Source organism: Colossoma macropomum, unplaced genomic scaffold (assembly GCF_904425465.1).
Source record: "Colossoma macropomum unplaced genomic scaffold, Colossoma_macropomum, whole genome shotgun sequence".
Lineage (NCBI taxonomy): Eukaryota > Metazoa > Chordata > Actinopteri > Characiformes > Serrasalmidae > Colossoma > Colossoma macropomum.
The window spans coordinates 16,764,915-16,787,408 of record NW_023494789.1 but is presented as its reverse complement, the minus strand read 5'-3'; the positions used below and the strand labels follow the sequence as shown (position 1 = coordinate 16,787,408).

General features: G+C 38.3%; 1 protein-coding gene across 1 annotated transcript; it reads right to left on the bottom strand.

The window, feature by feature from the left end:
* Positions 1-285: 285 nt before the first annotated feature.
* dpt (dermatopontin) lies at positions 286-18,305 on the bottom strand. Its single transcript, XM_036570324.1, has 4 exons — positions 17,712-18,305; positions 2,186-2,311; positions 1,749-1,856; positions 286-1,606 (listed from the first exon to the last, which is right to left on the bottom strand). The coding sequence occupies exons 1-4, from the start codon at positions 17,999-18,001 to the stop codon at positions 1,540-1,542; spliced, it is 591 nt and encodes a 196-aa protein (XP_036426217.1). The 5' UTR covers positions 18,002-18,305; the 3' UTR covers positions 286-1,539.
* Between the last annotated feature and the right edge of the window lie 4,189 nt (positions 18,306-22,494).

Genomic DNA, 22,494 nt, shown 5'->3' with positions numbered 1-22,494 from the left:
ACACACACAAACATGCAGCACGTCTTAATCCGTCAGCAGAAACACACAAATCACACACACATTTCTCCACAGGAAGCATGCACAAACAGACCCAGCACAGCAGAGTTAGAGTTAAATGCGCCATAATTGCTGCAGTAATAAGTGAGTATCATGAAATGCAGCAGAAGTCCAAAGTATACTGCAGCGCTTTACTCAGAAAAGAACCTGTAAAGTGGGTTCATTGTGCACGGAGGATCTCACTGAACAAGAGAAAATGTAATTTTGCTCAGCAGAGCAACCAGTCTCTCCAATAAAAAAGTTGCTTTATTAGTTCTTTTCCAGTCACCTTAAACATTTGATACAAAATATAACAAAGCTTAGGGTGTATCTTTGCCAAGATGGATGCTAGAGGTGTCAGGCCTACTTCTTCTTTGCAATATACATTATTTTTCTTTGGCATATTTGCATAAAGTGTTACATAAAGAGTCAATTCCTAAACATTGATTAAGCCAGGTTTTAGCATAACCTGCAGTGCCAGTAGTGAACCACCACTGGAAATTCTTCTTAGTCTAAGCTAAGGCTCAATCTTAGGCCCAATCCCATTTCTTATTTTTACCCCTACCCCTTGTTTTCGAGTGTCACCTTGCCCCTTGGAACTGAGTTACTAGGGGTAGTGGTTGAAATCTTCCCCTACGAAATGGGACAACCCTCAAATAAAAAAGGACATTACTACATTTACAAGCTACTAGCGGTGCTCTGTAGGCAACCCTGCCAGTCTGCAGTGATAACAGAGGAGCAATAAAATTCAGCAACCTTGCTGCTGGTGTTTAATTACATTTAGGGCATCATAGGGGTGAAATGGGATTGGGCCTTAGTTTGGGATAAAAGGCATTAAGAGTGTATAAGAAAATCAGCAAAAATGCAGATAGAGAAATGATTGAATGTAAATTTCTCAGATTTTAGCATTTTTATGCTGATGTCACATGGATTATGTACAGTACTGTGCAAAAGTCTCTCAACAAGCCTCTAGTGAGAAAAAGAAAGAGACAAAAAAGAAGAAAATTAGCAAATCAAACATAGAAGCTGCTGATGTTCTCAGATGGACTGATCACCCCAGACCTCAGTGTTTCTGAATGTGTTTGGGATTACTTGGATTGTGAGAGACAGAAAATGAAACCAATTTATGAGTGAACTTTTGAGATGTGGATAAACATCTCTGATTTCTGTGAAAAAATTAAATGAGTCTCCGAAAACGAATGGAATTCCTGACGCAGAGAAATGAATGACTTTTATTTAATGGTGATTTAAAAAATGAGGGAGGGTCTCTGAGTTTTGCACAGTTCCGTAGATGCAAAATGAACAGAATCATGCAGGATTACATACAATGAAAAAATGATGACATAGGAGCTTAAAATGTATACAGTGCACAAATTTTAAAGTGATAAAGGAATGAATTGGGTAATTTATTATAAAGTTGTATGTACATTAAATGTGAGGGGAGAGTATATATGGCTAGGTGCACTTGAAAAGTTTGGTGCTTTACAGACTTTGGGGGTCGCTTCAGAAGTTCTGAAATTCACAATCAAAATCTGTCATCCTGCACACAATGTACTTCCACTGCCGATCCCTGCAACAATGTAAAACATTACAATCAGACTGAGCAAAAAGCAATTTACTTTATGAAGGCTGTGGAGCTGTTAAATGAACAAGGCCTGAGGCCAAATCCATAACAAGGGCTGCAAATAATTTGTGATGGCTTTGATGCATACCTGAGCACACCGCTGAAGGTGGTCTGAGCCCCCCTGATGAAGTAGCCATAGGAGGGAATGACCATTTCGCCCTCTTCCCTGTAGTATTCTGGAACATCGGTGGTCTTCCTGTTGGATGCAAAAGGGGAGGATTTTGGTACTATGTGGATGGTTTCAATTTAGAGCACATGCAGATATTATCAAAGGGTGAATGAATAAAACATATATCAACACAATCTTGTCTTTACTTTTTGTTTACTCGACAGTAAATGGGTTGTTTTATTCATGTGGAAATAATTTGAGTCAAGGTAAATACAGTGCATCACTTTTTTAAGTGCAGTGTGTTATGATTACCTTAAATGAGCCAGAATTAAAGCACAAAGTACATTAACCATGTATGTACCATGTAATCTGGTCTGATTAAGCTTATATATTTTGAAGCCCCTGGACAGACTCACCAGCAGGAGTAGGGGCACCTGCGGCTGTAGCGGCAGCAGTAGAACTGCCACTCCCGGTCCAGCACTGAGGGAAAGTACTGACTCTGTATTCCAGCCACCAGCCCATTATTTGTACACGAGGAGGACCTGCAGGGAGATATGAGCAAATTACAATCATGTGATTGGCCGACACATCCATCACATCTGTCATCCTTAAGGACAGATTCAGACAGATTGGCATAAATATATAAATAACGCTTGGGTCAGAGCACTGGATCAGACCTATGTTAAAGTCCATCTTAAAAATTAATATATTAAAATATGTTAAAATATATTCATGTTTTGAAATCTACAACACTGTGCAAACCTTGCAGGCATAATATGTAAAGCTGTTTATCTGGGCAGCAAACATTTATTTATTTACAAAAACACAAATATTAGAGTAAATACAAACAAACAATTAAACAGTACACTGTGATTTGCTGTACAGGTTAAACATTTCCTAAGCTCTCCCCGAGGAAGCCCAGTGTTTACAGTTACCATCCAATGTTTGGCTAATCAATACTTTTTTAACCCCTTACGTTAAATCTTGTCATGTAGCATGTAGTAAAAGTTTGAACCCACTGTAAGGTGTTTACCACTTAACATCCCTTTAAGGGCTTAAATTAAACCAGATGTGCTGCTGATGGAATTTAACAAATTCATGCAATGACTGGAGTAAATCAAGCAGTCAGGAACTGAATCTTTGCTCTTCTACCTGTATTCGTCAAACCGACATATGAATAACTCAACAAATCTGTGTTTATTTGTATTTATACTAATGCTACATAGTGTTTTTACAGGCAAGGGCACACTTAAATAACTGCGGGAATAAATAGTTTTAACAGTTTTCAAGGCTGTTTTTTGAGACTTTTGCAGTTCTTTACTGACAACACATAACACTATATTTTATTTTCATACCTAGGGCTGTGTGGCCAAAAGGACCAAATGTGTCACTAATAACCCCTGACCTCCCCGTGGGCCCAAAGATTTATTATACACTTCTACAAGTTAAAAATAGCTCAGCCAGTTTGCATTGAAGCCCATGGAGTTACTGAATAATAAGCCTTAGTATGTAATAAGTTAGGGATTTTAAGGGCTTAGCCTCTATTCATACATACATACATACATCATCTAAACCACTTATCCTTCTGGGTCGCGGAACCTCTATTCAATTAACTTAATTTTTTAAAGCAGCCAGATTACTTGTTTTTTAAAGTAAAAAAATCTTTTTTTACAGTGTAGTCTCGAGATTGAAGCTCACAATCCTCAACCACTGAGCTACCACAGCCAAAACCAACCAGAGCAAACATGTTGCCTATAATGGGGACCAGACTGCATCAGGCAGCACAACATCCAAGTCTCTTAATGTACAGAAAACCACTGCACAGAAAAAGTCGACAACATAGCTAGCACGCTCACAAGCTAACTTTGTTTTGGGCTACATCTACAAAACAGAATTTCATGCTTAAATGGATAACATTTCAATACATGATATATGAATGTAGTAATGTAGGAAGACAAACTTATTTATTTTAGATAAGAAACAATGTGCAGTTTTATCATGCTAAATTTGAATTACTTACTGAAATACAGACTTTAAGCATGCAAATTCCTTTAATGGTCTAGGTAATACTCCTAAACTGGCATTAGCACTTTTGAGAAGAATGCATGGATTTAGATCACAAGAAGTCCACACAGAGGGTTTTTACACTTCAGTAAATATCCTACTATTTTGCTGGTGTTGACTGTCATTAGCTAATGTACTGTATATTAAATGGGATTATATTAGGTATTATTTGGGGTTTATCTCTTTTGTGTGATGTTTTACATGATTAACTGTTGCATGTGCTGTTTTGAAAACAACAGAAGTTTATTCTGAAACAAAAAAGAAACTTGGGGAGCAAGGTCAAGCAGTGCTTTATCCCATACGGATATCCTTGCTCACGCTCCTGTTCTGAAGAGAAAAACACACAGGCCAGTAGTCAAGACGTGACAGTATGGTATCAGTCTCAGAGTCATGGAACTACAGAGAGTTAGACCTTTATTCTCACTTCTTTCCCCCTGGGTGTCACTAGGCCAACAAAACTGGCCTGTAAGTCCCACAAGGACTCCAAGCCACCTAACAAACCCTAACACTTCATTAACTGTCAGTATATTTTCAAGTGCTGCAGGTAATGTGTGATTTACATTTTGTGTTGAATTAGTATTCAAAGAGAGTTCAGTCAAAACTTGGTGAATGACATTCAAAGTTGATTTTGCATTTGAGGCCCAAACATTGAGGCAGAACTTCTTTTTGAGCCTGTGAGTGACAATGATAATTATTTTAGGCTTTATAGGGTGACTCGCATCAGCACATACAGATGTTTGTTCTCCTGACTCAGTAATGCTACTTCTTACCATTTTAACAAAAAAAATGTACATAGTGCAGCTTTAAATTCAGCAAACAAACAGTAATTGCGCTTTAAAAGGTGCAGAAGTGTGTTCCCTGCAGAGGATGTGTACTTATTTTCACATAGAAAACCAACAAAACACTGACCGGGGTGCACAAATTTTGCATGCTACTGTAGATTTGATTATATTAATAGTATAATATTAAAATGCTAATCATTTTTAAGACCTTTGTTTAATATCGCCTAAATTCCATGGGCCTATATGTGGCCCTATTCACTCATGACTACACATGGTAGTTACTGAATAATTCTAAATAGTTACTCAATAATAAGTCTAAAGATTAAGAACTGAATAATAAGCCTGCAGTTTAAGAGGATAAGATCTGCATTTATTAAGGCAAATCAAATGAAGCCATTATTTGGTTCAGCGCTTCATCATTCCTGTGAGCTGCAATTACATAAAGTTACTGACTGTAACCAAAGCAGTTCAAAGCTCTAACCCCTATGTTAGTCTGTGTTACTTCACCACGGCTGCAGTTGCGCGTCACAGTGGGAAGCAGCAGAGAATTGATTTAATGTGTCAATAGCACTGACGTTTTAATGGACTAAAGAATTGGTCTCAGGGTCAACACAGACCTTAAGCTAATTAGGCTCGTGTCAGAGGAGGCTGCCAGACAGGAGATGTTTGTGAGGTTTTCTGTAAATACAGGACTGTTGATGGTTTCTGCTTGTGTATGGCCCATACAGGATGTTGTCATCACAACAGATCCGCCAGCATCGGACCTGTCCTGCTCCCCTGCCACCAGCAGCTCTGGCTCTTTGTCATGACAACGCTGACACCGTAGGGAACGGATCCACCAATGGGGAAAGGGATCAGCTTGTCCCAGTGGAATGTCATCTTAACCAGAGTGCAAATCAAAGTGACTGCTTCGGTGGTGCCAAGAAAGTGGTCCTTCTCAAGAGACAAGCAGAGGTCTAGAGGATGGGGTGGGGCAGCAGAGAGAGCACACAGGCTCCACAAACATGTAAACAGCATTTGTAGATGAGTAAAATTGAATTATAAGCCTTACAGTGACAAGCTTACATAAAACACTGCCATTTTACAAATAAGTCTGTTATCTTATAATTCAATTACAATAAGTTATTCAAGTAATTTACATCATCGTAAAATAATTACCATGGAATTAATAGGTAACTTGTGTAGTTACTTATGAGAGTGAGAAAATCCACTGGCCCAAGGACAAACCCTTTTTTATGGATTTTAACTCATTTTTTAATTTGTGGCCATGTGCAAACATTTGTGCATCCTATGTGAAAATAAGTGCCCACTTCCTCTACAGAGAACTCACTTCTACACATTTTAATGCACAATTACTGCTTATTTACTGAATTTAACATATTGGGAGAAAATAAAACATAAAAGTGGCACATTTAAGTCCATTAATAATTAAATTGTACTCTAAAATATGCAGAAAAGTGGCAGATTTACATTTATTAACCATAAAAGATGTGTTAACTTATTTTTAATTACACAAAAGAACAAAAGAAATAATTTTAGCAGAAGAATCCCAATTTTTGTGACTGTACCTACAACAAACTGTATGCTGCCTCTGTACATGTGGAATATGAAGAATATTGCTGCCTAATTTTAGATTCACTAGACTCCATTAAATGAGCTTGGCCCACTGGCTTGGTGCTTATGTAAAATCAGCTTTGGTTTTTCTTGACCTAATTATAAATTTACAGGAAATAGTGAAAATGAATAAGCACACAAATAAGTACAGCATACTCAGAAGAGTCAGAACTCTGTTTGGTCCAAAGGACAACCGGCATTTTGTCTTAGAGAAAATAAGTAAGTATACAAGAATAAATTTAAAGTACAAATACAAATGATGGAATTGCAAAATGTTTATATTGTTCTATACTGCCCACAAAATGTGTGTAAAAATGGCAATAAATAAGTTAAAAAGACAAAATGAAAAAAAGCAATTTTGATATGACAGCAACAAATTGTTGGATAGGTGTTAACACTTACATACTTTTCAGGCCACAGCATGACATAGTATGCTTACATTGTATTAGAAGCACCCCGTTCAAAATCCGACCTTTAATTGGCAATTGTCAGCAGGTGACTGGCCTGACTGAACTCTTATATTCTCAAGGCCCCAGCTGCCCTGGGCCGGGCAGTAGGAGGTCGAGGCCACACGACTCCAGCTCAAAGGAAATCTCCCAAAGTGGGCAGATTTGAGAGCGGATCAGGCAGGCCCACGCTGAGCCCAATTAACTCAGAGGCAAATCCCCCTGTGTGCCCTCAGAGCAGGAGAGAGCATGCTGAAGAGTTCCTTTAGGACCCAGCGGTCCTGAACTTCTGCCTCTCTGAAGTTCGTCCCAGATGGCAGACTCTGCCTGTTCCTCCAAGTCATGGAGCTGTAACGTTTAAGCCAGAGCTCACTGACCCAAAAAACACCAGCTTTCTAATGTTGACAGGTGTTTTAGAAAGCTCAAAAGAAACTGACAAACCAAATGAACCAGCTTGAATTGAGGAAAACATCTTAGAACATCTTAAAATATTTCAGCTGCAGGGGGCATTTCCCAAAAAGTGAAACCTGCATGGTTAGTGACAGGACTGCTGCAGTTTTACTGTGATGCATCAACTAAAATTTAGACACTTGGCCAAAATTCATGTTTACCACACTAAGTGAAATTCATCAAACATCTATTGTAATATTTCTTACTGCTACCTTGCTAAGCTAAGATTTGATGTTTTTCAGAGAGGTGAGCTGGCAACATTAGAAATCTAACCCTGCAGGGTCAAAACAAACAACATTGACAGTGTTCATAAAGATTTTACTATGACATGTTACAGCCATGACATACTGTATACTATTTTAGTTGATCAGCCTGCGGCCCAGTTGTCTTTTGTCAGTTTTGTTTGTTTGTTTTGTTTTGGTTAGTCTTTAGAACCAATAATACGTGCCCCACCACTTTTAGTTGTATGGCACAACATCTGAAAGGGGAAAACAGTTTAGAACAGTGTGAATGGGAGACATCAATCTAGAACAGTGTGAGTTGGGAAGAACATTCTAGAACAGTATAAATAAAGAACTGAAAGAGTGTAAAAGAGGAGAACATTCAAGAACAGCATAAAAGAGTGAGAACACTGTAAAACAGCGTAAAATTATGAAAGATGAAGAACATTTTAGAGTAGTGTGAATGGAGGAAACATTCTAGAACAGTATGAATGAAGAGAACATCCAAGAACAGAATGAATTGGGAAACATTCTAGAAAAGCGTGAATGAGGGAGAACATTATAGAACAGTGTGAATGGGGAAAACATTTTAGAACAGTTTGAATGAGGAGAACATTCTAGAACATTGTGAATAAGAAAAAAAATTCTAGAACAGTATAAATTTAATAAAACAGCCTAGAACAGCATGAAAGGGGGAGAACATTCAAGACCAGCATAAAGAAGCAAGAACACGGTAAAACAGTGCAAATGAGGAGGTCATTCTAGAACAGAGTGAATAAGGGAGAACATTCTAGGACAGCGAGATTGGGGAAAACATTCTAGATCAGTGTGAACAGGGAAAACACTTTAGAACAGTTTGAATGGGGAAACATTCTAAAATGAAGTGAATGAGGGACATTTGAGAATATTGTGAATGGGGAGAAAATTCTAGAACAGTTTGATAGGTGGAGAACATTCTAGAATACTCTCAATTGGGAGAACATTGGAGAACAGTGTGAACAAGAGAAGCATTCAAGAACAGTGTGAACGAGAAGAAAATTCAAGAACACTAAATGGATAGAACATTCAAGAACAGTATAAATGAAGAAGAACATGGCTTTACAGTATGAATAGGGAGGACTTTCTATAGTGTGAATAGGGAGGAACATTCAAGAACAATGCAAGTGGAGAATAATCTAGAACCTAGAATTCTACAATCTCCAGTCATATAATTGTGGCAAACCAACCAAATGCTTGGGTTTACTGGTATCTGTATCCTCTGTCCTTCAAAGTAACCTCCTGCTGGCCTAACAGTGACTATGTGGCAGGTTGGGATTGTGTTCAGGCATAACTGAACTGAATCCATTACACCCATGTGGCTTTCTTTGCGCTCATAAAAGCAAAGGTTCTTGCATGAGGAAATGTCTTTCTGGACACAATATGGAAAGACTGTGCCAAGTATGAAACCCTCTCCAAAAGCACAGGAAATGGCTCCATACACACTTCAGACAGAGAGGAATATGTTCCCTCCTGACAGCTACAGTCAACTCCGAACGGTTTTTTTGCTAAATACGTTATTTAAATGTGTTATTACATTATTTCATCATCTCTCTGACTCTCCCTGTACTCATCAGTTGAGTGATATGCTCCTTTTGTCAACGTTAACCCCTTAAAATCCCAGGCTTATAGCATAATAAAGCTTATTATTCAGTAAATACAGAGACTTCAATGCAAACCAGTTGAGATATCCTTAGATTAGAGTAGTGTATAATAAAACTTTAGCCATTTAAGGGTTTAAATGATATAAATGATATAAATATTCACTCTTTCAGTGTCCTGGCCCCCTCATTACCATAGACTGTTGGCAGTTACTCAGTTCTAAGGAGTGTGTAAGCTTCTAAGACTAGTCCGAGACAAAACACAGCATGCTTTGCTCAATAATAAAGCTTATGTTGTTCCATGCTGTTCAAAGGAACTCATAAGCCTGTAATTAGTCAACTTGTTCCAAGAATTTGAAACTTTGGAATGAAAATTAAATTGAGCACTGGAATCAAAATAAAAGTTTGGTGAGATTTTACTGTAGAGCAGTGTTCATTAGGCTACATGACACCTACATAAGACTGTCTTGACAACTGACATAAACCTCCATAAACATGTACATAAACAACTATATTTTTAGGTGGAATGACATAGCATGTTATAATAACTGACTGTATCTTAGTGTTTATCACAGTGCCATAATGCTATGATATATGATGATGTGACATAGCTTCACTCACTTTATCACAGAAAATGCTCACTTTTGTCCAGTGGCGAGCCATGACTATTAGAGCCAGGCCTTCAATTTGAACTTCCAGCAGGCCTAGAATGACCTTTTTTCTAACAAAACTGGTCCCATTTATTTGAAATCAATCCCTGATTGGTTGATTTCATTGTCACTTCATCATATTATCAGCATTATGGCACTATAACATACACTGAGATACAAAGTCTATGCAATTTCACCCCAGGCAGTGTCATGACATTACCCAATACAGGAAGAAAAATCACTCTCATCTGACAGATATTATGTCAACTTGACATCAAAGTTGGCGAATGCAACAATTATGACAATTGGCGCCCATTGGAGTAAGTGTTTATAAATTTTTATGTAGGTCTACGTCAGTTGTCATAAAGATAGGAGTCATGTAGCCTTATGAACACTGTCCTACAGTAGAGTGTTATGAAGTTTTAATACTGACCTCCTGAAAATAGTGACACAGGAATCTTGAGCCTCTCAAAGGCTGAACTTTTGACCTCTGGCTATTTCTAGTTTCCAAAACAGTACTCTGCTGTTTTCAAAGTATAATCTGATTAGCAAGGACAAAAATATTGGTTACTAAATTGTGTATTCTGATGCATAATTACACTAAACGGTAAAGAAAAACAAGACATTTCTATTGTTTGTGTCACAATAAACTTGTGTACTTGTACACAAATCAGTCTAATACCTCATTATCATCCCAAAAGGTTAATTAGTCTGCATTGCTTTTTAATAAATCCAAAACGTGTCGTTTGTGTGTTCTCATGGTGTACTGCTGAGTGGAAGGTGACGGGCTACATCTCCTGCTGTGTAATCTGACTCCCAGCATGCTCTGTAGTGCACACACACATGCATACAAACACACACAAACACACACCTCACTACTGCTACCACCATCACCACCACTTGGATTTATTAATGCAACAAGACCAGCAAAGCTTAAAGCACAGTATGTAAAGGTCACCATTGCTGCACAATAAGGGCATTTATTATGTGCTTACTATGAACTCTTTCATGTTTAGTGCCATGGAAAATGATCAACTAATGTCATTAGGATTAGTACAACATGAACAGATCATAGTGAATAACCACACTGACCCTGACTGTTCTGGCTAAGGGGTGCCCTTTTTTTACAAACCCTCATTTACAGAATTACTTTAAAGTAAGATACAAAAATGGAAATTTGGCAAATCTGTGTTGTATTTAGGACATAATGAGATATTAAGACTATGTATTAGTAGTCGACTGTAACACTCCAGACTGTAACAGGTCTTTCACAGGTCTAGAGTAGACTTACATTTTTAGACTAAAAAAAATATGAACCAAAAGTATGAGCTGATTTGCATAATTGTCCCTTTGCCCGACAGTTAGCTTCTTTAGCTTCGTACTGAAACTACAAGGCCAGTCTAGCTAATGGAATGGAATGGAAGGTTATGATCACCAGCTAACATTGCGCAATCTGCATGCTGAATCATCACACACTTGCCTCAGACTGTGTGGACTTAAAAAAGTAATCCTAAAAAGACTTCTTCTTGTGGTTTTTGACACCGTGTGACACTGTATGATGCTGTATGTCTATTAAAATGGAAAAAAAAACACAAAGCTAAAACAGCAGTAGCAGTCAGTAAAGTCTGAATCTTGTCCACACGTTAGCTAAGTTAGCCTCACAGCTAACATGTCTTGGCTGATCAACTACAGTTCAGGTAAAAAGAAAATGACATTAAGTATGTTAGATTATATGCCCTTCTTTATGTCTGTCAGTCCACCTTAGCTCTATAGTTGCAGTTCAGGCAAAGAGGTCATCAAACAATGGAATTAACATGGGCCTTCTTCTAGTGGATGCACACACTGTCTCTGTTAGAACAACACCTTGTATCTCCATTTTTACCTAATTTGTAAAATGCCCTTTACACTGCGTCAAAAGGTCATGATGAATAGATAGACATAAATTATTATAATAAAATGTTTTTGCGTTAACTTACTTTGAAAGTTCAGCGCATTTTTCCTTCACCTGTAAAGTTTTTTTTGGAGATACAAAGTGTTCCAGCAATAATGCTACACTTGTTTATTCTAATCCTTTCGAGAATATGAGTCTTTTATTATGTCCACCACCAAATGAAGGTAGACCACTCAAGCTATAAATGATGGAGATCTACCACTCTGGAGAGTTTAGATTCAACACACTTGGCTCTGATATCCAGATGCCCCTGAAGGTCTTCATTACTTGGATCTGGTGTGTTTGATTAGGTTTGGAGCTAAACTGTGCAGGGTGGTGGATCTCCAGAACCAGCACTGAGCACCCCTGATTTAGAGTGTGCTGGTAAACAGGAAAAAGTAGTGGCCTCTACCTGCCAGAAAGCCTCATAATCAGAGCCTTTGTGCCTTTGCCACTAATCTACATCTGTGTGCCAACAAACATTATCACTCAGTCAAAATACTGAAGGCTGAAGACGGTACAGCTCTTAAGGCCTAACCACTGATGATGACGAGACAAAATATAGAAAGGATCATATGTGTCACATTTTGATCTGAGTTAAAAAAACAGATTTCCTGTTTCTGGCCAGCCTCTAGTCCAGATCACCACACCTCCCCTGCATTCTCTGTACAAATTCGGCATCCCACTCATCCACCAACTCCTAACATATTCACTAGCATTTCACTCCCTACAAAATGACTTGTGATTATTTCCTTATTCACATATCCCTATGTTTAGTGTACTAAAATAAAAATATTATAAACTGTAAACTGTTATATGTGTATTCTTATATAATGCATATTATCAATCATACCAAAATCTTGTAACTGTATATTTCCATTTTTTACATTATTTGAAAACATAATCTGCCCTTTACATTGTGTGGCCATTTCATCATGAAATAGAATATGAAATAGAAATTGGCCAACATGACTTTGCAAATAACATTTAATCACATTATAATTCTAACAATCTATCTGTTTAGCATGCTACCAGTCTGTTTTTTGAATCTTGTTTCGTGTGTAGCCATCGTGGGCAGTGATGAGCAGCACCAGGTTTCCAAATAAATTCCATGTGCATGACGTGCGATGCTGAACATAAAACTGAATCTGAGTTTAGAAAGAAATCATCTTGTAACTTACAGAGCACATGTTAGTCCTGTAGTTAAGCTGTGTTTATGCTAGACTGGGCCGCCGTGCAGTCTCTCTCTTAAAGACAACTTTGTTATCCACTCTCTAGAACAACAACATATCATCTGAAATTAGCTAAAGATGTTCCATGCAGATTGTTGGAGGCTGGAGGAATGAAAGCCTGCTGTTAGACTACAGTTCTTATAATCCCTTACTTCTTACCAACAGGAAGTGTTACCTGAGTCTCATCTGGCCATTCGAAGATGTACACACCAGCTTTTTGTCCTTTTAGTCTTTAAAGCCATTAGAAAAAGTAAATAAAAGCATGGACATAATTCAAGATGTCACGAACGACAAAAGCAAGTCTTTTTCAGATACCTTAATAACTCTTGAGGCAGGTAGCCTACAGATGATTCATGTATCCAGTTTGCACAGTTAGCATTGTGCAAACTACATGTCTCTAACCATGCTGAGTTGTTAACCCCTTAAATGGCCAGGTCCCACTGATGAGCCAAAAGTTTTATTACACACTTCCATAACCTAAGAATAGCTCAGCCAGCTTGCATTGAAGTCCCTGTAGTTACTGGATAATAAGTCTTAGTACGTAAGAAGCCTGTTATTTTAAGAGGTTAAGTAATCTGAAACTTGTTCTTGTGGTTTTTGACCCAGTATGACTTTGGGCCTTGATTACACCTCGCATTAAAATGCGTTTTTGAGTATCAGAGTCAGGTGTTAACACCCCCCAGGATGCATTGTGAGCAGAGTACAATTACATCACTCAAACCACATTCGGAAGTGATTAGAGACGGATCTTGATTGCATTTAACACAAGTGTAAACGGAATACGTTTTCGTTATGCAGGTGAGAGAATAAACAATAGTTATAGGTAACAGTAGATAAGCAGGTGGGAGAATAAACAATAAACCAAAAGACTGAGGATATGGGACAATTAGTTAGCTCCAAAGCAAGAGCCTTCATGCAGTCCTGGCCAATGAACATGTCCAGACCAAGCTTATCCATTCTTATAGTAATGGAGAAAAGAGCAAACAAAAGTAAAACAAAAACAGTGCATGTGTTGATGTCCTTTTTATGCGAGAAAAGTACAGCCAGATCTCATCTGGTCACACTGGGGACGCATTTTAATGAAAAGTATAAATGGAGTCTGGCCAAAGTTCGTCCAGGACAAGTTACGATCTGGACACGAACACATGTTAATGCAAGGTCTAAACAGACTCATGATGTTATCTATTAAATTGGCCAAAAGCACCTCACAAAGCGAAAACAGTAGTAGCAGCCACTGAAGTCTGAATTTTGTCCATTGCTTGTCAGTTACAAAAGCCCTGTAGAGCAAGTACAAAACAAAAGAAGTAAACTTCAGACACCGAACACGACTTTGCTGATGGACTACATTTGGGTTAAGACGAAAATTGAGTACATTTGATTTTTTTGCCAAACTGTCAGTTTAGTGGATCCTGGGAACTGCAGCATGAGCCGTATTGTGTTGTCTCTGCACACTCCCTAAAATCTGTGAGAACTGCAAAAGACCCTTTTACAACATATCTCTGAGCTGTGACACTTAATGTTCCTGACCTCTTGTACCATTAAAAATAATGGTTCTTGGTTTGGACATGCAGTTCTAGTTCATACAAAAACCTTTAGCTGGTGTAGAACCCTTCAAACATTATCTAGAGGTTCATTAAACTTTAAAAATATTCTTCCCACTTGCACATCTCATTTAAAAATTATTCTTTAAAGAGCATCCATTACAAGGTTCTTTGGGAAACCAAAAGTAGTTCTTTTATTGCATCATTTTAGCATCTTTATCTTTAAGAGTTTTTTATGCCATTGCAATTTTGAACATAAATACCAAATTGGTGAAGAAAGGATGATGTGGCATGAAAGTTCTCTCAGTTGGTTTAGGATTTAAAAATCTCCCAGTAGACCTTAAAGGATTCTACCAGACACAAAGAAGGAACTGGACAAGCTTGCTGGACAAGCTTAAGGACATGGAGCCCATTTCCTTTAAGAGTCTATGGAGATTTGCATACTTTTGCAGAGGCTCATCTGATGTACAAGCCTGTTGTCTACTCATAAAAGGTGCTTTTTGGGCATTGAACAAGCCCCTTAAACTATTTTTCTATTGCCAGTGGTTCACTGAGCGCTAAAACTGAGGCTAACTTAAATGACACGTGGAAGTTCTGGCTCAACAAAAATGTCTGTTTGTCTCTTCTCGGCCCAGTCTTGTTGGCTTTCAACTTTTTTTTCCTTCCATGGTAAACAAATTATTCTGATGTTACCACAGCAACCACCCAGCTCCGTAAACAGTGGTGCAGTGACATTTTATTGCAGTTTTTCACTTATGTGCTTTCACTAAAGCACAAGAGACTTGAATCCTGCAACATTAAATTGGGGGAAAATAGAGCATTAGTAAGCATGAGATATATAACGTGTTCAATGGATATAAATACAGCATATAAGCATAGGAAAATTCATTTTCTGCACATTCCACAAACATACGCCGTGCACATACGAGGATGTTTGTGCAACAGGTAATCAGCGGCCTGCTGTTTGTGTTGATGAGGCCTCATGACGTGTGAACACCTGATGAAAAGAGCTGCCTGTTCAGTCTGTTTCATCTATGAAATACTGCATGCCTAGTCAGCTGCTTGCCTTCAAGGAGTATTTGCTCTCCAGATGTTCCGCATCTGGCCCCAGAGATGATATGTAATTTAGAGTACTAAGGCACAGTTATAGTTAACTAACTTTATTTTGTTTAGTCAAGGAAGATTTTTCCAAACACTGTCTAAGACTTTTTTTTACAGGCTGAGTCGGACTGAATAATACTTGATCAAGAGCAGGCAGTGCATACTGCCAAATAATGACTCTATCCATTTGTTGGATTTGGAGGGTTTATTTTTAAAGCTATGAGTTCAGACTGTCATTTGTAACTTTCTTGCATCTGTGCATAACTAAAATACAGTACTGTGCAAAAGTCAGAGACAGACCTTCATTTAGTGTTTACTTTCCAGGCAATATGGCCATTAAATACATGTTGTCATCAGTAAAAAGTATCTTGTGTGTCTATTCTTTGCCTTTAATACAGCTTCCATTCTTTCTGGGACACTTGTTTTGAGTTTTTCAAAAAATCTATAGAGATATTTTTCTACATCTCCAAAGTTCAGTCTTAGAAGTTGGTTGAACATTCATGCTTTTCATGATCCAACTAATCCCAAACACATTCAGTGATGTTGAGGCCTGGACTCTGAGGTGGTCAATCTATTGTTCTCAGAACATCAGCAGCTTCTCTGTTTAGTTTCTTTTTCTCAGTAATGGCTTCTTAAGAGCTACACATCCTTTCAGACCCATAGTGCTGAGTTGTTTTCTCACAGTGGAAGGATGGACAGAAACACCTGTAGATTTTTTCAGATCTGAAGCAAGAGTGGAGCTTGATTATCTCCTTTTATTGCTTTAATTACTGTCTGATAGTGACAGTTTTGGTGGTCTACCAGGTCTTACACATTTGTTAGGAGCCTCATTTTCTTTTTATCATTTTTTTTTAACTTCAGTTTTGCAAACTCCTGTTTTTTCACCTATTCCTTTGACTTTCTCATTCTTTATGTGAGTGGATTAGCTTAATCTCCTTAAAAATATCTTCTAAAATATACTGAATGGCCATTTGACTAGAATAAAAAAAATTATGGGTGGTCTCTGACATTTGCACAGTACTGTACATGCATGGCAATAGGTTTGGGTTTTGTTCTTTCAAATCTGAGTACTGAAATCTAAGCTTTCTTATTTTACATTAGTTCGGTAAGTGGTATTTTGCCTGACTGGTTTGCAGTTTGCTGTAATTCTCCACCTGCTTTGAGCATCTGGTGTGGGAGACTGGGACAGAGATAATGTTCTGCTCAGAACACTCTACTCAATCATAGCAGCCGAGCTTGCAGGCCACCTTATGCTCTTCTGCAGTGTGTGTCCCCATGAAACACACACACACACACACACACACACACATACTAGGGCTGGGATGGTAAGAAAATTTGCTATGATGATGTCAGTGACCAAAATGATCACTGTTTTCACTGTTATCATAGTACTGTTCAGTAGATATACTGAAAATGGCTAAAAAACATTGATACACAATCATTTCCCCAAACTCATTATATTATACTGCGTTCATTGAACTTCTTCTATTTCTTCATAAGACCAAAAATCCATTACAGTTTCACCTCTTAAGTGACCAGAATCTGTTAGTGGGTCCAAACATCTTATATACCCCTTTGTAGCTTTGGAATAACTCAGCTGGTTAGAATTGTGGTCCATGTAGTTTAGTACATAGTAGTATGTTTCTAAATGTACCATTCACTCTCTTGTCCAGTTCATATATATAATTTAAGCCAGTTTTGAACTCACTGTTTTTAAGATGTCACAAAAAACATTCAATTTTTCAAAAAAATACATTCAGTCTAGCCCATTCACACTGAAGTTATAAAAAGTATTTCAGCCTGGACAGATTTTTGAACAAGGCGTGACACAGGCCAGTCAATCAGAATAGAGGCCATTTACATATTTCAGTGTTAAAGACACAGTAACAGTTACAGTTACAGTTTACTACTAAGAGACAAAGAGAAGGTTTAAAATGATCATGTGTTTCTGCTACATAAAACCACAAAAAGTGGTAAAATGTGGGGAAAAGGGAAATATAAAATACAATAAAAGTTTAGAATATGGGGTCTTTACTATAAACATGCTCTGTGTTTGCATGTGCTTCACAGTGAGACTATTTCTTTCCACTTTGACTTCAGCTGCATATAAAACATGAAGGTGTATGATTATCATTGGGTTTTCTATCATGATGTATCATTAAGACTGAAGACTGTCCCCTGCCTAACACACAGATGTTGCATATCACATATTGTACATTATGCTTGATGTCTCAGCATATAAAAAAAAACTGGGCAGCAAACATGCAGACTTACCACTCCATTCCAGCGCGATTGATATCATCCCACCAGCACTCGGTGGGCTCCCCCAGGCTGGAGGGCGTCGGCTGGCACTCGAAACTCCACAGGCGGTCCGAGCCCTCTGTCTCACTGAAGTAGCTCCTGATGGCCACTAATGCTTCGCCATGTGGGCACTGGAAGTTAAAGCCCTGCCGCCATGTGTTGACCCACTCTTCCTCGTGGATGTAGTTGGGCTGGGCACGGGCCGCACCGGCCAGCAGCAACAGCACGGGCAGTGCCTGGAGAGCGAGGGCTGACTTCATCATGGACTCAAACGCTGAGAAACCTCTGACTGCTCACACTGCCGTCTGCTCTTCTTTAAGCCTCTCTGTGGAGTGTTTGCTGTCCAGATGTTCTTTATCTGGCTCCAGAGGTGATATGTAATTTGCAGCTCCAAGTCACAGTTATGGTTAACTCAAAAATTTTTTTCTGTTTGTTCAGTTAAAGAGCATTTTCCTAAACAACATCCCAGTCTGCTTTACAGAGAGTGAGCTGCTAGATGCTTTAAACTGAAATCTTCCCAAGGGAACTCCAGCAACAGCAAAAAGGAGAGGCCAAGACTGCCAAGAAGTGATGTTATCCATTTTAGCCCTTCCTAATGGAGGAAGGGCTTGTGTTCATTTTATTTCATCAGCTCAACATGGACATTGCTTGGAAGAGTCTCTGGTGTTTAGAAGGAGCCAACACCATTAGAAGGAGAACATTCGGGACAAACGCCAGAGCTATTCCTGAGCCTACTCCATCACTTCCTTGGAGCTGTAAACACTCCATAAAGCCCTAACACCATCCTGACATGCTCACTTTGTTAGTGACTAATATTTAACAGTAAGTCAAGTTCTGACCTTCAGTGTTCATAAGGCTAAAAAAACGCTAATGACTGGTTCCTCTACAAGTCTAAATGACTACAGCTGTCAAAACAAAGTGACCTAGCAGTCAGTTTGAGTGTGTGTGAAAATGGAAAGGTAAATCTGGGATTGCAATGGAGAAAAATGTACAGTGTACTGAGCAACATGCTGATTAATTGATGGAAAAAGCATCTGAAGGCTGATTTAACTCTTACATGCACATCTCGGGATGCTAGCAACCAGAGATGCAGTCTATGTAATATGCAAGTATATGCCATGTACCCACAAGAAAATTACTTTCAAAGCTGCACTATGAAAGATGGTTTTGTTAAAACTGAAAGAAGTAGCATTACTGGGTAAGGAGAACAGAAAACACACTAAAATATGGCATCCATGCACTGCTTTGCGTCACTCTGTAAAGCCTAGAATAGTTATTTAAAAGCCAGAGGTGTCGGGTCAGATTGTGCAGGAGTTTTTCGGACCATGTTACACATCTTTACATGTTAACATCACACATACAGGCTTAAAAAGAAGGTCTGGCTCGATGTTTAGGTTTTAAATGCAAAATCAACATTATGGAGATATGATGACAGTGGTAGATAACCGACTTACATCCTCAGAAGACACGTCCTTCACCAAGTTTTGACTTGGGATTTGACTTGAGTTCTCTTTGAATACTCTTTCAATGCCCTCACAATCACCAGATTCATCCACTGGGGGAAGGGGTCTCCAAATCCCTGAAATTTCCATTCCATTACCTTTAAGTGCATATACTCATTCAAAACATGCAATAGAGAAGAGCTTCACATATATGGCTTGTACATAGTATGTGAAATTTAGCCCCTCATCGATCCTAATAAGCAAATAGTAGCTATTTCTGCAGGCCTGTTGGCAGATTTGGATCATTTAATGTAATCAAATAATTTTGTTCCCCATATTTCTGTTATCAGGTTAACTAAGACACTTTTGGCTCTCAATATAGGGTACACTATAACCCTGTATTGAGCTGCTAGCGAGCAAAGAAGAATGAAAGGGTAGGATCAGGAACCTGATACTGTGAAAACACCACAAAGACAGCCAGGCTGAGATAAAACGAAAAGCACAATTGCAACAAAGCATGATCTGCTACACAAAGAATCACAATTAAACACAATACAAACATTTTTATAAACAATGACTTACTTGAAATAGTGTTTCTAGTTTTGGAAGTCACATACATTTCCATTAAAATATATTCCATCATTGCTCTTGAAGAAAAGAAACACAGGTGCACAACTGAGGCATTTCATGAAGGAGTTAATGTTAGCTAACAATACTTATTTTAGGCCAGTAGATTGCCACTAAATTTGCCTTATAAAGAAGTAAGTAGACAAAGTGTAAAAGTACTTCAATAAAAGTAAAAAATAATCTTGGTAAAATATGACGTCAATAAAGGGACTCTATCTAAGGGTATTCTATCTACTTGAGTAAAAGTACAAAAGTACTGTGTATGAATGTACTTAAGTATCTTCCATGTCTGCTTCCACACAGGTCTCCTTAATACAAGTTCATCAAAATAATATTATTCAAGATTTACTACAGGGCGGCACGGTGGCGCAGTGGGTAGCGCTGTCGCCTCACAGCAAAAATGGCCTTGGGTTCGATTCCCGGCCAGGCGACTGGGGTCGATTTCTGTGTGGAGTTTGCCTGTTCTCCCCGTGTCTGCATGGGTTTCTTCCGGGTTTCTCCGGTTTCCTCCCACAGTCCAAAAACATGCAGTCAGGCCAATTGGACATGCTGAATTGCCCCTAGGTGTGTGTGTGAATGTGTTTGTCTGCCCTGCGTTGGACTGGTGACCTGTCCAGGGTGTATCCTGCCTTCCGCCCAATGACAGCTGGGATAGGCTCCAGCACCCCACCGCGACTCAGAAGGATAAGCGGTTTGGATGATGATGTATGTATAAGATTTACTACAGTACTTTTACTTTTGATACTTTTTGGTACATTCATAAGCAAGTGCTTATGTGAGATTATATCTTAACCCCTTAACATTCCAGGTTTACTACATACTAAGGCTTATTATTCAGTAAATACAGGGACTTTAATGCAAACTCGCTGATGCATTCTTAGGTTATGGAAGTGTGTAATAAAACCTTGGCCATTTAAAAGGTTAACATGCTTTAGTTACATTGCTATACAGTAGCTAGGCTAATCTTGCTCACCATGATCAGGTCATCTTGTCATTGTACCCATATTTCTTCATCATCTACATCTACATAACATCTACATATGATAGTAACCCACTGATTTTATAAATCTCTTCTAATTTGTTCACGTATTTGACAAAATATTTATTATTATTTTGTTACTGTAAAAAAAATGTTTTGATATTATCATGGCAATCTGTAGGTCAATATGTGTTAGATATAATGACCCAATGTACAGTTGTATGCAAATGTTTGGGCACCCTTGGTCAAATTAGCATGTTTAGTTGATTTTCTAAATAAAGATAAGTTTGCTATATAGAACACACCTCTGCACATTTTGATGCACAATGACTATTTATTTGCTGAATTTAACATACTGGGGGAAAAAGCATTAAAAGGTGGACTGTGCAAAAGTTATGACACATTTTATGTTTTGTGTTTTATTTTTTCTCAATATGTTGTGCAAATAAATAGAAATTGCAGTAAGAGTCTGTTCCCTGTAGTGGATGTGTTATTATTTAAAATCATGTTTTCACTTAGAAAATTTACCAAAACAGAATTTGACAGGGGATGTTTAAAGTTTTGCATATGACTCGTGTACGAATGGGTAGTAAAACATAGTAAAATTGACAGCATTTATCTGATCAGTGGAGGAGCACAGACGTCTGGCCCCTTTAATACTTTGGTTGTTAACGTCCTTGGGTATCTTACAGCAGGTCTGAAGTACCAGGCCCCTAGTAGCTGGTGTGGAGCTGCATTGCTGCAACACTTCTTGGATATGCATTGAACTTTGACCGAGAAAAATGCAAGAGAAAGGAGTTATTAATATTGTGTGTATGTGTGTGTTACTGCATTATGTCCCCCTGAAATTTTACATGATAATTAAAACAGAGATAATACTTTAACACCCCTATTAACAGCTCTTCCTACATATCTCTGCTCTCCGGCATCTCCGAGATAAGCCTCGCTCTTAGATCTTGTACAAAACAAACAAGTCTCTTAGGTATCCAGATAATAAATGGCAGTCACTACTTATTGAGAGCCTTTTGAAGTTATCAGAGTTTTCTGTTCAAACATTAACTGATCTCACCAATAAATGGATGGAAGGCTGCTAAACTTTGTCCTAACATGCCAACCTGCTGGCCGACTGTAATATAATGAAATGCAAAGTAGGGTTTGAACACCTAGAACCAGCAAAGTGAATGACAAGTTTGCCCTTTAAGTCACACATGAAGGTGAATCACATTCCTTCATCCAATGTGACACAGATTATGTAATTGGATTCCAGGAGACGAAGGCATTTCAGGACCTGCATTAGCCACTTCTTGACCGTGGTCTTGAAAGTCAAACGGCTCAAAGATCAATGGCCTGTCCTTGTCAGCTTGAAATTGTACAACACAACCTCTGCACCCTTGCGACATTCACAGCAATGACACGCACAGTTTCTCCTGTTCAGCTCACAGTTAAAGCTGCTGTGCAAATACAAGTTTGAATATGACAAATACAACAGACATCTGTAAACAAATGCATTCGATATCATTTCAGCATAGCTTGAAGGGCCCATTTCATCGAAAACTGACTGTTCCTTACTTTCTTGAAATGAAAAAGTTTGATTAAGTATGTATACATTGCTAACATTTAAAAACAAAACAATCCTCCCCCACAGTCTATTAGGTCTTTGTGTGGAAACTAAGCTGCAAAGAGAGCCTATTTTGAATTATTTTTTTTT

What these genes read in the sequence shown, in the direction of transcription:
- dpt (XM_036570324.1), bottom strand. Translation starts at nt 18,001, where the DNA reads ATGATGAAGTCAGCCCTCGCTCTCCAGGCACTGCCCGTGCTGTTGCTG. An exon ending in AATCGCGCTGGAATGGAGTG is followed by an intron (nt 2,312 to 17,711) that starts GTAAGTCTGCAT and finishes ATCTCCCTGCAG; the next exon opens with GTCCTCCTCGTGTACAAATA. An exon ending in AGGTGCCCCTACTCCTGCTG is followed by an intron (nt 1,857 to 2,185) that starts GTGAGTCTGTCC and finishes TGCATCCAACAG; the next exon opens with GAAGACCACCGATGTTCCAG.